The following is a 13,979-nucleotide window of genomic DNA, read 5'->3' on the forward strand; positions in this document are numbered from 1 at the left end:
GGTTTTGGTGCAGCTAGAGCTAGCCAGATTTACAAACCTGGTTATAGAGCTTAAAGCTCTGCCAAGAAATTCAGAGCAAAGTGTAGAGTTATGATACTGCAAGCAGGGATCACCATTGGTGTTTCTAATATACAGTAATTGGATTTAGTGAAGAACCATTTTTCTTATAGTGTTTATCTGCTCTTGTTTCTGACAGAGTGGAAACAGCTTTCATGTGTTTGACCAAGGACGGTTTGCTAAGGAGGTGCTTCCTAAATATTTCAAGCATAACAACATGGCCAGCTTTGTGCGCCAGCTCAATATGTGTAAGTATCTCACTAACGAAGAATGAAACAGTACAATGGGCCTCCAAATGATGGTGACACAAGCCATGTTTTGGCATTTGTCTGCCTCAGGGGTCTGTTTAAAACAATTATGTCTGTTCACTCAATGCTGATGTGTGTCGCAACATGCAAATAGGAAGTTTTCCCGAACCAAAGTTAAAATTGAGAGCCTCCACAAACCATGCCACAAAACGTGCACATGCATATTATAATTGTATTAAACAGACCCCTGAGGCAGGTGAATGCCGAAACATGACCCGTATTGGGTCATTTTCTCAGTAAAGCATTGAACACCATCATCTGGAGGCCCATTGTACTGTTTGTTGTGTTTTATCTCACTAAGCATATTCATTTTGAGATGTGGGACTATACAGGGACTTGTGAGTTCCTTGCTTGACTTTTATCTGGATTGAACCTATGTCAAACCCTTTTGTGAAGGCAATCTGACTTAGCAGCTGATTAGATCTAAGAGATACACACATGGAAACTAGACTAGGATATAGACCAAAGGATAGGATGAGGTTATAAATGTAAGACAGGCAAATCTAGGACAGCTAGTAATGACGGCAGATAAAGACCTGAATGGTCCATCCAGTCTGCCCATTAGTTAATCTCATTAGAAATACATGATTAAGTTAATTTGTCTCTTTGATATTTTTGAGCCATAGACTAAAGTCCACCTGGTAATGTCCTAGATTCCAATTGCTGAAGTTGTCATCCAAGCTCACTCCCGCCTAGCCAACCATCCTGTTGTTTGCAGGATATCGACTGTAAAGTCTGGCCAGTAACGTCCTCATGTTCGAAGTTAGTGCAGTTCCATTGATGCCCTCCCCAGCCCATCCTACCCTGAATCACCACATATGGGACACAAACCATACAAGTTTGTCCAATACCGGTCTTAGTTGTTTACATGCAAATTGTAAAAAATTGCAGGCAGACCTCAGGAAATTGGACAACTGGGCGTCCAAGTGGCAGATGAAATTTAATGTGGACAAATGCAAAGTGATGCACATTGGGAAGAATAACCCGAATCATAGTTACCAGATGCTAGGGTCCACCTTGGGGGTTAGGGCCCAAGAAAGGATCTGGGTGTCATCGTAAACAATACGATGAAACCTTCTGTCCAGTGTGCAGCAGCAGCCAAAAAAGCAAACAGGATACTAGGAATTATTAAAAAAGGGATGGTTAACAAGACTAAGAATGTTATATTGCCCCTGTATCGTGCTATGGTGCGACCTCATCTGGAATATTGCATTCAATTCTGGTCTCCTTATCTCAAGAAAGATATATCGGCACTAGAAAAGGTTCAAAGAGCCTTGAAGGGCTATATCTACAAGAGATTCCTTGATAGAACATTAACATTCCATGCAGGCAAATGGAATACACGTTTAATCAACTTTATTTCAAACGCACTTTCTTATCAAACTTTTAGGAAATCAATCAAAACTTATCTCTTTGACAAATTTCTCTGACCCCACTTCTGCCTTGATATATTTCTAAAACACTTCCAGATAAATTTTATTAACCTTAACATGCTAATGTAATTTCAAAAGTTTTTTGTAATATCGCTGTCTGTATACAGTCTCTTCCTCTGTAAACCGCTCTGAACTGTTTGTGGTATTGCGGTATTTAAAAATAAAAGTTGTTATTATTATTATTGATAAAGGAGATGGAACTCTCGTGTGAGGAAAGACTAAAAAGGTTAGGGCTCTTCAGCTTGGAAAAGAGACGTCTGAGGGGAGATATGATTGAACATAAGAACATAAAAATTGCTGCTGTCGGGTCAGACCAGAGGTCCATCGTGCGCAGCAGTCCACTCCCGCAGCGGCCCTTAGGTCAAAGACCAGTGCCCTAACTGAGTCTAGCCTTACCTGCATACGCTCTGGTTTAGCAGGAACTTGTCTAACTTTGTCTGGAATCACTGGAGGGTGTTTTCCCCTATAACAGCCTCCGGAAGAGCGTTCCAGTTTTCCACCACATCAGCCCTATATGCTATCACTAAAACATTAACAAAAAAATAAGAAACCAAGGATAATAACCAAACTCCTTCAGCCCAGTCCAAACACACTGATATCACAGTCAGGAAAAGTATCTCGACACTATGGAAACTCCGCACCATAAAAAAATACTTCGACGACTCTTCATTCCGCCTCTTAGTACAATCCTCCATCCTCAGCATCTACTTGAGCTCCTCAAAGAAAACCATCAGGAGACTAAGGATGATCCAGAACACCGCTGTCCGCCTCATATTTGACCTGAAAAAATGGGACCATATCACCCCTTTCTTCCACAAACTCCACTGGCTCCCTCTAGAATCCAGAATCATGTTCAAATTCGCCTGTTTTTGCTACAAAACAATATTTGGTTTATCCCCAAGCTACATCACCCCCACTTCATCCTTAACCACAACTACAAGAACTCCCGTAAAATTCAACTCTTCGCCTTCCCCTCCCTAAAACTATGCCACTCAAAAAAATTCCTCGACAAAACCTACGCCTTCCAAGCCGCCAAACAAAACCCTTGGCTAGCCCAAATGGTCCTCAAGGCCTACAACTACCTCGACTTTAGAAAACTACTCAAAACTCACCTATTTCGAGACCAAGACCCTTAATGCCCCTTTTCTATCCTCCTCCTCCCCCCCTTCTGATCTACTCCCCTCCCCCGTCTCTCTACTCTCCCACCTACTTCTCTCCTTGCTGTTCGCCACTCTACGATCAATTTGATATGTAACCACTTGTATCTACTCCCTCCTTGCTGTTTGCAACTCTATGATCAATTTGATATGTAACCACTTGTAATCTCTGTCTAACTAATGTGATCCGCCTAGAACTCTTCGGGGTATGGCGGTATATAAAAATAAAGTTATTATTATTATTTACCAATAAAATTCAGAAAATTAGGGAATCAACCCTGCAGAGATATCCTGGTAGCTCCAATACTGTCTTATCAGCCGCTGACAGTAATGAGTCAAGAACATAAGAAGTTGCCTCCACTGGGTCAGACCAGAGGTCCATCTCGCCCAGCGGTCCGCTCCCGCGGCCCATCAGGTCTGCGACCTGTGAAGTGGTTTCTGACCACTTCTATAACCTACCTCAAGTTCTATCTGTACCCCTCTATCCCCTTATCCTCCAGGAACCTATCCAAACCCTTCTTGAACCCCTGTACAGAGTTCTGGCCTATCACATCCTCCGGAAGCGCGTTCCATGTGTCCACCACCCTCTGGATAAAAAAGAACTTCCTAGCATTTGTTCTAAACCTGTCCCCTTTCAATTTCTCCGAGTGACCCCTAGTGCTTGTGGCTCCCCACAGTTTGAAGAATCTGTCCTTATTCACTTTCTCTATGCCCTTAAGGATTTTGAAGGTTTCTATCATGTCCCCTCTAAGTCTCCTCTTTTCCAGGGAGAACAGCCCCAGCATTTTTAACCTGTCAGCGTATGAAAAATTTTCCATACCTTTTATCAGTTTAGTCGCCCTCCTCTGCACTCCCTCGAGTACTGCCATGTCCTTCTTGAGGTACGGTGTCCAGTATTGAACACAGTACTCCAGGTGCGGGCGCACCATCGCGCGATACAGCGGCATGATGACTTCCTTCGTCCTGGTTGTGATACCCTTTTTGATGATGCCCAGCATTCTGTTTGCTTTCTTTGAGGCTGTCGCACATTGTGCCGATGGTTTCAGTGATGTGTCGACCATCACCCCCAGGTCCCTTTCAAGGTTACTCACCCCTAGCAGTGTTCCCCCCATTTTGTAGCTGAACATCGGGTTCTTTTTCCCTACATGCATGACCTTGCATTTCTCTACGTTAAAACTCATTTGCCACTTTTTTGCCCAGTGTTCCAGTCTCGTTAGGTCCCTTTGCAGGTCTTCACAGTCTTCCGTGTTTCTAATCCTGCAGAGTTTGGTGTCATCAGCAAATTTGATAACCTCACATTTTGTCCCTGTCTCCAGATCATTAATACATATATTGAACAGTAGAGGTCCCAGCACCGACCCCTGTGGAACTTTGCTCATGACCCATTGCCAATCTGAGTATTGGCCCTTTACTCCGACCCTCTGTTTCCTGCCTGCCAACCAGTGTTTGATCCATCGGTGGATATCCCCTTGCACCCCGTGGTTCCACAGCTTTTTAAGTAGCCGTTCGTGAGGTACCTTGTCGAAGGCTTTTTGGAAGTCAAGGTAAATGATGTCTATGGATTCCCCCTTATCCATCTGGCTGTTTATTCCCTCAAAGAAGTACAGCAAGTTCGTGAGACATGACCTTCCCTTGCAGAAGCCATGCTGGCTCGCCTTCAGTTGTCCATTGTTTTCTATGTGTTCGCAGATTGTGTCCTTTACCATTGCTTCCATCATCTTTCCAGGAACCGAGGTCAAGCTCACAGGCCTCTAATTTCCTGGGTCACCCCTTGATCCCTTCTTAAAGATGGGCGTGACATTTGCTATTTTCCAGTCCTCTGGGATCTCCCCAGTTTTTAGGGAGAGGTTACATATTTGGCGAAGTGTCTCTGCTATTTCGTTTCTCAGTTCTTTTAGTACCCTTGGGTGGATGCCGTCCGGGCCTGGTGATTTGTCGCTCTTTAGTCTGTCTATCTGTCTGAGGACATCCTCTTTGCTTACCTCTAGTTGTACCAGCCTTTCGTCGTGTTCTCCGTTTATAATCACCTCGGGTTCTGGGATATTGGATGTGTCCTCTCTGGTGAAGACCGACGAGAAGAATTTGTTTAACCTTTCAGCTATCTCTTTTTCCTCCTTTATCGCTCCTTTCCTGTCTCCGTCGTCCAGTGGTCCCACTTCCTCTCTGGCTGGTTGTTTCCATTTCACATACCTGAAGAAGGGTTTGAAGTTTCTTGCTTCTCCTGCCAGTCTTTCCTCATATTCTCTCTTTGCCTTCCTGACCTCTCTATGACATTCTTTCTGGTGTCTTTTGTGCTCTTCCTGGTTTTCCTTTGTTGGATCCTTTTTCCATTTCTTGAAGGATGATTTCTTGTCGCTTATCGCCTTTTTAACCGCAGATGTTATCCATGCTGGGTTTCTAGTTCGATTTTTTTTGCACCCTTTCCTAAACCTTGGGACGCACAGGTCTTGTGCCTCGAGCACTATGCCTTTAAGCAGTGTCCAGGCTTCCTTTACGGTCTTCACCTTCCCTGAGTTGCTGCTGAGCTTTTTTCCTACCATTTTCCTCATGTCCTTGTAGTTTCCCTTTCTGAAGTTGAGTGCTGTCGTTTTGGTTTTTTTCACCTTTGATGTTCCCATGTTTAATTTGTACTGGATCATGTTGTGATCGCTGTTTTCTAATGGTGCTAGTACCACCACTTCCTTTGCGGGTCCCTCTAGCCCGTTGAGGATTAGGTCTAGAGTGGCATCCCCTCGCGTTGGTTCCGTGACCAGCTGCTCCATGAAACAGTCCCTTATCGCCTCTAGGAATTTAGTTTCTCTCGTGCAATTTGAGTGCCCAATGCCCCAGTCTATTCCCGGATAGTTGAAATCCCCCATAACCACCACCCTTCCACTTTTGCACACCTGCCTCAGTTTGGCCTCCAGGTCCAGGTCGTTTGCTTCTGGCTGTCCTGGTGGGCGATAGTACAGTCCCAATTTGATGTCAGCTCCTTCCCCTCCTGTCAGCTTAACCCATAGTGACTCCAGACTGTCTGCCCTTATGTGTAATAATTTTTATTAAACAGCATAGCAAGACAAATACGTAAACAAAAATGTCAAGTTATATGATGAGCAAACTTTCCCAAATCCCCAACCCACCCAATCCTCCCCCCCCCTCGTCCCTCCCCATCCCACCCCACCCGGGCAGCAACAGCGGAAGATAACATAGTATTAGAGAACCTAAAGCAGTAAAGTGGTAGTCAGATCAGTCTGTCCATAGTTGTTGTTGAATGGGTGTGACAAATGTTAAACTAAACAGGTACCAGCATTGTCGGAACAGCCTGCCCTTTTTAGTGTGCAAATCAACAATGTCCCTTCTTTCCAACAGCATTTGCTGTAGCATAAGTGAGCGCCACTGTTGCAGTGAAGGAGGTTGAGGTGAAAGCCACTGTGTCAGAATGCATTTCCTGCCCATAAGTACAGTCTTTCGGAGAAAGGCCGCACATCCTGGTGTTGGTGGATGAAATCGAATTTGTGCAGTAAGAAGAAAACTGGGATGCAACCTCCACGAGCAGCCCCATAGCGCAGCCAACGTGGGTATTAAAGTCAACCAAAATGCAGACACCAGGGGGCATGTCCAAAACATGTGTCCAAAGGATGCCATTGGAGAGGAGCATTTTCCACAACCAGAAGATGTACTAATCCCCATTATCATAGCCCTCTTGGGCGGGTAGAATGCTCGCAGCAAAAACTTGTAATTACGCTCTTTCTCCGGTGAAGACAAGGTAGGGTCACGTCCCACGCGAAGTCCCCTTCGCAACATATCATCAGAAATTGGTACCTGCAGGTCATCCGACCATTTCTGGGCAAGAGAGACAAAGTCCAACTCTCCAGATAGGTCTTGCAAGAATTTATGGTAAAATTTTAAAGGTACATGGTCGTGTGCCGTGAGGTCAAGGGCTTCTCGTAAGCTAGATTGAACCACGTCTCTCAACAGTGCAGGAGTCAAAGTCTGTATGTAGTGGCACAGTTGTCGATGAGCAAACCAGTCCCCAGTTACAAAAGTAAATTCCCTCTGTAAGTCAGTAAGTGGGGTCGGAGTACCCGCATCCTGCACCGCCTGGAACAGGTAATGAAGGCCCTGAGAAGTCCAGCGGCCAAAGACAGCAGAGTCCATGCCTGGTGGGAATGCTCCGTTGCCCGCCACAGGAAGATAGGGCGTTGTTTCAGAAGAAGTTTTCAATAACCGACATAGTTTTTTCCAAGCTGTTCGCATCACCTGCAAAAAAGGATGACTGTGTAGAGATGGCAAGTCGGGTAACTGTCGAACATGTAATAGGAAACTGAAATGGTACGGTCTGAACTCAAAGCATTCATTCTCAGGCTGGGAAAACCAGGAGGTATTACAAAACCAATCGTGTAGGTGTCTAAATTGACATGCAAGTGCAAATCGGGAAATATCCAGTAAGCCCATCCCCCCCCGATGTCTTGGCAGCATCAACTTGGACAAAGCTATCCTAGCCCGCCTTCCCTGCCATAAATAAGCGGAGAGGTGTGAGTTGAGCCGTGTCAAGTGTCTAGGTGTAAGCATAATGGGCAGCATTTGCATAATGTAAAGCCATTGCGGTAAAAGCATCATATTGTACAATGAAATACGGCCAGAAAGTGACAAAGGGAGTTTCCTCCAACCCGTGAGAGTGGATAGAGTGCGCTGAAATAAGGGTGAGACATTAATGGAATACAGCCTGTCCAGGTCCTGAGGGATCACTACCCCCAAATAAGTCAGCTGAGATGTAGCCCACTGTAAGGGAAATTCTCCCTGCCAACCCAGACGCACCCCAGGTGAGGTGGGCAACACTATGGACTTCTGCTTATTAAGCACCAGACCTGAATAAAGATTAAATTCATCCAGAAGTTCCAGCGCTCGAGGCAAAGAGCGATGCGGATCACCCAAAGTAAGCAGAAGGTCATCCGCGAATGCCAGCACCCTCAGCTGAGAGGAGCCCTCAGGTAACCCCACTAGTTCGTCGTCCCTCTGTAGTGTGCGTAGTAGAGGATCTAAGTATAAAAGAAAAAGGAGGGGCGATAACGGGCATCCCTGACGCGTCCCTCTGCCCACCACAAAAAAGGAAGAGCGTACTCCATTAACCAAAACCGATGCCCTGGGTCTCAAATAGAGCGATCGAATCAACGCCAGGTAACTATCAGGGAACCCCATATAATGCAGCACCTGAAAGAGGTAATGCCAGTGGACTTTATCAAAGGCCTTAGCCGCATCTAACCCAACCAACAACCCTGGAATGTGGGCCCGCTGGGCTCGAGAAAAGGCCAGTAGCACCCGGCGTACATTAATTACCGATTGACGAGATCGTACAAAGCCCACCTGTTCCGGCACAATCACGGCAGGGAGCAGGGAGGCCAGCCTTTCCGCCAAAATACGGACCAAGATTTTCAGGTCCACATTCAGCAATGATATCGGGCGATATGATTCAATATCCGTCGGTGGTTTAGAAGGTTTTGGGATCAAAGTTATCAAAGCATCATTTGCATACCGCGGGAGGGCGCCGGAGTTCTGTACCTCAGAGTAAAAATTTAAGAGAGACCCCCCTATTGAGGTCGCCAAGATCTTATAAAACTCTGGAGAAAAGCCGTCCGGGCCCGGAGCCGTACACGATTTCAGAGTCTTAATCGCCTGTAGAACTTCCGGGAGCTGTAATGGTCTATCCAACCGAGATATTTGAACCGCCGATAGTTTGGGCATCCCCGCGTCCTCTAAGTAATCCCCCACGTCCAGGCCCGTATAGGGACCAGGTGACGAATAAAAATCTGCAAAATAATTTTGAAAACAATTGGAAATATCATTCGCGGATGTCAGTATTTTCCCCGACTTCTCCTTCAACATAGCGATATATCGAGATCCCTTCCAACTCTTGGCGACAGAAGCTAACAACTTCCCGGTTTTATTGCCATATTTATAAAATTGATATTTGCGAAAAAATAATAATTTCTTAGTACGCTCATGAATAAGAGAGTTTAGCTCCGCCAAAACGGCGGAATATGCCTCCCTAGCAGTCGGAGAAGGAGAGTGTAGTAACTCCCGTTTCAATTGAGTCGACTGTTTCTCCAGTAACACTATACGGTGGGCAATTCTCCGAGTTCTAGCGGCCACATAAGCAATCACCTCCCCGCGTAGTACCGCCTTGGCAGCGTCCCAAAATAATATGGGTTGATTTAAATGTTGAGCATTAAAAGAGCTGTATTCCTCCCATTTCCCAGATAGAAATTCCCTAAAATGAGGATCAGAATGCAAGTAAGAGGGAAATCTCCAGCCCGACCCAACACCCACCGATCCCCCCACTGCTACATCTAGCCAAATCATATGATGGTCAGAGATTTCAAGGGGGCCTATGGTTGCCTCAGAAACCCAAGCAAATTTGTGTTCAGAGATCAAAGTGTAGTCAATTCTGGAAAATGTTCCATGAGCCCTGGATTGGTGCGTATAATCTCTGTCAGTGGGGTGAAGCAACCACCAGGGATCCACCAGCCCCAAAGTCCGACACAGATAAGGAACACCCTTTGTCTGTCTCGCCGTCGTGGGCCCCAACCCTCCAGAGCGATCCACACCAGGATCTAGAACCTGATTCAAATCACCCACTAATATCAGCGGGTCACCTGAATACTGTAAACATATATTAACCAGATTTTGGAAAAAAGAGTGTTGGTATCCATTAGGGCCATATCCCACTAGTAACCGGAACGACCCGCCCGGACTTGTCACCCTCACCAGCAAATATCGACCATCAGTGTCACGCCTCAGGACCTGGACAGAGCATGGTAAACCCTTTCTGATCAATATAGCCACCCCCGCCCTCTTCCCTGATGAGGATGCATAATATAGGTCCCCAACCCAACCTCTCTTCAGTTTTTGGTGTTCTGCGTCAGTAAGTCTAGTTTCCTGGAGACAGGCTATGTCAACTAAATGATGTTTCAACTGTGACAAAATCTTTGTACGCTTGGCAGGCGAGGTAATACCTGATACATTCCAGGAAAGTATACGAAAATTCCTATCACCCATGATTCTCCCCACTACTCAAGTCAGAATACAGAAACCATCCTATAAGGAGAGTCCAGGGGCGCCCAGCCTCACCCCAAGACTGTACAAACACACTCCATTCATACCATGCACAATGTCCCAGAAAATACAGCAACCATAAAGAACACTGATATAAAAACACAATCTGCCCTATAAGTACCGCTGTTGCCACCCAGGAATATCCCTCCCCCCAAAACCCCCCAACACTTCTCACTACTCCCAACGTGTGGAAGAAAAGAAAAGAGGCACGAGAGATGTCTCTCCCAGGGCCACCCCAGCCTGCAAGGGGATAAACTCTGGAAATTTTCAACACAAGGTCTCCCTATAAGAAAACATGTGAACAGCAACAATCAAATCACACATGTCAGTGCCAGAGAGGGCACAAGCCCCAATGTCAAACCTGTCCTGGATCAGGCCTTTTAAGCAAGGCAATAAATGCAGCAGCCGCCTCAGAGGATTGGAATGATTTCCAGACACCATTATTAAGGATCCGCATTTGAGCCGGATAGTTGAACTGGAATCTGACTTTGACCTCAGACAGTTGTGTGCAGAGTGAGTAAAACGGTCGCCTCCGCTCCTGTAAAGCCAGTGAAAAATCTTGGCTGATTCTGATCAGAGTGCCATCATATTTCAAGGCATCTCGTTTATTTCTGTAAAGTTGTAACAGTTCCACCTTATGGCGAAAGTTGAGCACCTTCATGATGACAACACGTGGACGGGCCTCCAAGTCAGGGCGCCGGCCCAGGCGGTGTGCCCGTTCAATACGAAGAGGCCCAAGCGATGGATGCAAGGGTAATTCCTCCCTCAGCCACTTTTCTAGGACCTCCAACAGGTCTCGGTCAGGGATCGTCTCTGGGATTCCCAGCAAGCGCAGGTTCGAGCGTCTCGAACGATTTTCCAAATCGTCCAGTTTCTCAGCCTGCGCCCGAACCTGCGCCCGCAACTCCCCCAAATCTGCGTCCTGGGTCGATGATGTATCTTCCAGAGTGGAGACCCGTTGCTCCAGCTCGTTCGTGCGAGCCGCTGCCGCCGCCAGCAAGGTTTCAACGTTAGAGATCTGCGCTGTTAGTATTTCTAACTTAGGCCCCAGTACCTGCGCCAGTGCGTCCTTGATATCGCTCAGGGCGGTCTCGGTGAGATTCGAGACCGCCGCCGCGGGGCTCGTCGCCATTTTGTTTGCCCCAGGCCGCGCTCGGTCTCGCTCTTTTCGTGCGGATTTGGGTTGCATAGGATCTGTCGATCTCGTAAGGTAGCGGTCCATGCACTGAAACCGAGCTCGGAGGCAAAGGCGTTGCGGGAGAGGCAGCGAAAATTCGTTGGTTATTGACCAGTAAGTAGGGCAGCCCCGGAGCGAGCAAGGATGCGTCCTCACACGCTCATGGCATCACGTGACTCCGACTGTCTGCCCTTATTGTTGTTTCTGTTCTGGATGAAGGAATGGAGTCCTTTATATACAATGCTATTCCTCCCCCCTTCTTGTGTGCCCTGTCCCTCCTGTAGAGTTTGTACCCTGGTATGGCCACATCCCATTTGTTGTCCTCTGACCACCATGTCTCTGTGATTCCTATTATGTCTAGGTCCTTATTTCCGGCTATAACTTCTAGTTCCCCTATTTTAGTCCTTAGGCTCCTAGCATTTGTGTATAGGCAATTTAAGTCCCAGTTTGTTACCTTTTCTTTTGGATCTACTCCTGATTTGTTGCTCCTGCTGGTCTCCTCTCGTGCTGCCTCCTGTGGTGTGTCTATCCCATCCTCTGCCCGCTTCTTTGTTCTTTGATAGCCCTCTGGTTCCGGCTGTTTCCTCCTTGTCTTGCTCTTTAGCTCTAATTGCCTCTCGGGTCCCTGTGCTGCATCTTTGGGTTTATGTCCATAAAGTGTCCATTTTGTCTCTAGTCCACTATCGCCATTTTCAGTTTCAGTATCCTTTCTCGATACTGTGGTCTGATGTGTCGAGGCCAGATCGACTATCGGCTTTCCCCTTGTTATCAGTTTAAAGTCATGTCTATGCAGGTCTGGATGTTACGTGCTAGCATCCTCGTCCCAACCGTGCTCAAATGCAGTCCGTCTCTCCTGTAGAGCTTGTTTTTCCCCAGGAAGGTTGACCAGTTCCGTACAAAGAGGAAACCCTCCTCGTCACACCATCGCCTCAGCCATCCATTTGTTGCTTGCAGCTCGGTCTGCCTCCTCGCATCTGCCCTTGGTACTGGCAGGATCTCTGAAAAGGCTATCTTCCCTGTCCTCAGCTTCAGCTTCTTCCTCAGGATCTTAAACTGCTCGGTCAGTGTAGTCATGTTGAAATTCCTTCTGCTGACGTCATTTGTTCCGACGTGGATTATCACTGCTGTGTCCTCTGTCTCAGCTCCCTCCATGATTCTCTCGATTCTGTCGGAGATGTCCTTTGTCCTCGCCCCTGGGAGACATGTCACTAGGCGATCCGCTCTGCCTCCTGCTATGTGACTGTCCACCTCTCTCAGGATTGAGTCTCCCACCACGATAGCAGATTTTCCTCTCTTCAGCTTCCTCCTGGGTCTCAGGTCTGTGTCGATGATTGGGTCCTCCAATCCTTCCGTCTCCTGGTTGGTTCCTCCGCAAGGTTCCTCTCCCTAGGCTCCTGGTGGGTCCTGGTGGCTCCTGGCGGGTCCTGTCCTCTATCCGTTTGTTCCCTTCTGAAGAGCGGGTGATCCTGTGTTTCTACCATCTTGCAGGCCTCCTCGATGAATCTTTCGAGTTCTCTGACCTGCTCGTTGATGTGGTTATCTCTGGTGGTGTCCTCAGTTGGTTCAAATTCCCTTGGTTCCTCTATGGAGCGGAGTCCTTCTAGCTCCTGTACTTTGATCTGCAGTCTCCCGACCTCCTTTTTTAGGCTAGCCAGTTCCTGACATCGACTGCATATGTAGGCCTGCCTACCCTTCAAGAGATTCATAAATGTCTGCACTCTCTAAACACCAAAGGATCCAGTGCCGAAATTATCCCTCCTTTTCTCCTGAAACACTTCTTCCCCACTTTCGGTCCAGACCTGGTTCTAGACATGGTTAGGACAAGCTTAGCTTCTGGATCTATACCCAATGCATGGAAAAAAATTTATCACCTACCCAAGAGTCTAGATCACAAAGTCAGCTCTCTAGAGGTTTCTAATTATGTGCAGACAGGGCACATAAAAAGGGTGGAGGAATAGCGCTGTACGTAAAAGACTCCATACCCTCAACCAGGATGGAAACAACAGTTCAGGCGGATGGCTTGGAATCACTATGGGTTAAGCTACAGGGAGGAACTGGGGCAGACATTAAAATGGGTCTGTACTACCGCCCACCAGGACAACCTGAAGAAATCGACCAGGACTTGGAGGCAGAACTGAGGCAGGTATGCAGAAGCGGAAAGGTGATGGTGATGGGGGACTTCAACTATCCAGGGATAGACTGGAGTATTGGGCACTCAAACTGCGCAAGGGAGACCAAATTCCTAGAGGTCATGAGGGACTGCTTCATGGAGCAACTGGTCAAGGAACCAACACGGGGTGACGCCACTCTTGACCTAATCTTCAACGGACTAGAGGGGCCAGCAAAGGAGGTGACAGTATTAGCCCCGCTAGGTAACAGTGATCACAACATGATCCAGTGCAGGATAGAAATTGGATCATCAAAGGGGAAAAGAACCACAACGACAGCACTCAACTTCAAAAAAGGAAATTATGATGCCATGAGGGAAATGGTGGGAAAAAAACTCAAAGGTAACATAGGGAAGATGGATTCCGTAGAAAAAGCCTGGACCTTACTCAAGGGAACTGTGCACGAAGCGCAAAACCTGTGCATCCCCAAGTTCAGGAAAGGGTGCAAAAAAACCAGAACAAAAAACCCAGTGTGGATAACAAATGCAGTGAAGAAGGCGATAAGCGACAAGAAAGCATCGTTCAGAAAATGGAAAAAAGACAAAACAGAGGAGAACCAAAAAGTGCACAAAGAACACCAGAAGGAG

At 47.0% G+C, this 13,979-nt stretch overlaps 1 protein-coding gene across 4 annotated transcripts in view; it reads left to right on the forward strand.

Moving 5' to 3' along the window:
- The window catches only part of HSF1 (heat shock transcription factor 1), a 260,811-nt gene that overhangs the window by 25,504 nt on the left and 221,328 nt on the right, over positions 1-13,979 (forward strand). For all 4 annotated transcript variants that reach the window (XM_033934485.1, XM_033934483.1, XM_033934484.1 and 1 more), the window contains exon 2: positions 197-305. In XM_033934485.1, coding sequence (XP_033790376.1) covers positions 197-305 — 109 coding nt within the window. The remainder of the gene's footprint in view (positions 1-196; positions 306-13,979) is intronic.

The sequence above is a fragment of the Geotrypetes seraphini genome, chromosome 2 (assembly GCF_902459505.1).
Source record: "Geotrypetes seraphini chromosome 2, aGeoSer1.1, whole genome shotgun sequence".
NCBI classification, from domain to species: Eukaryota; Metazoa; Chordata; class Amphibia; order Gymnophiona; family Dermophiidae; genus Geotrypetes; species Geotrypetes seraphini.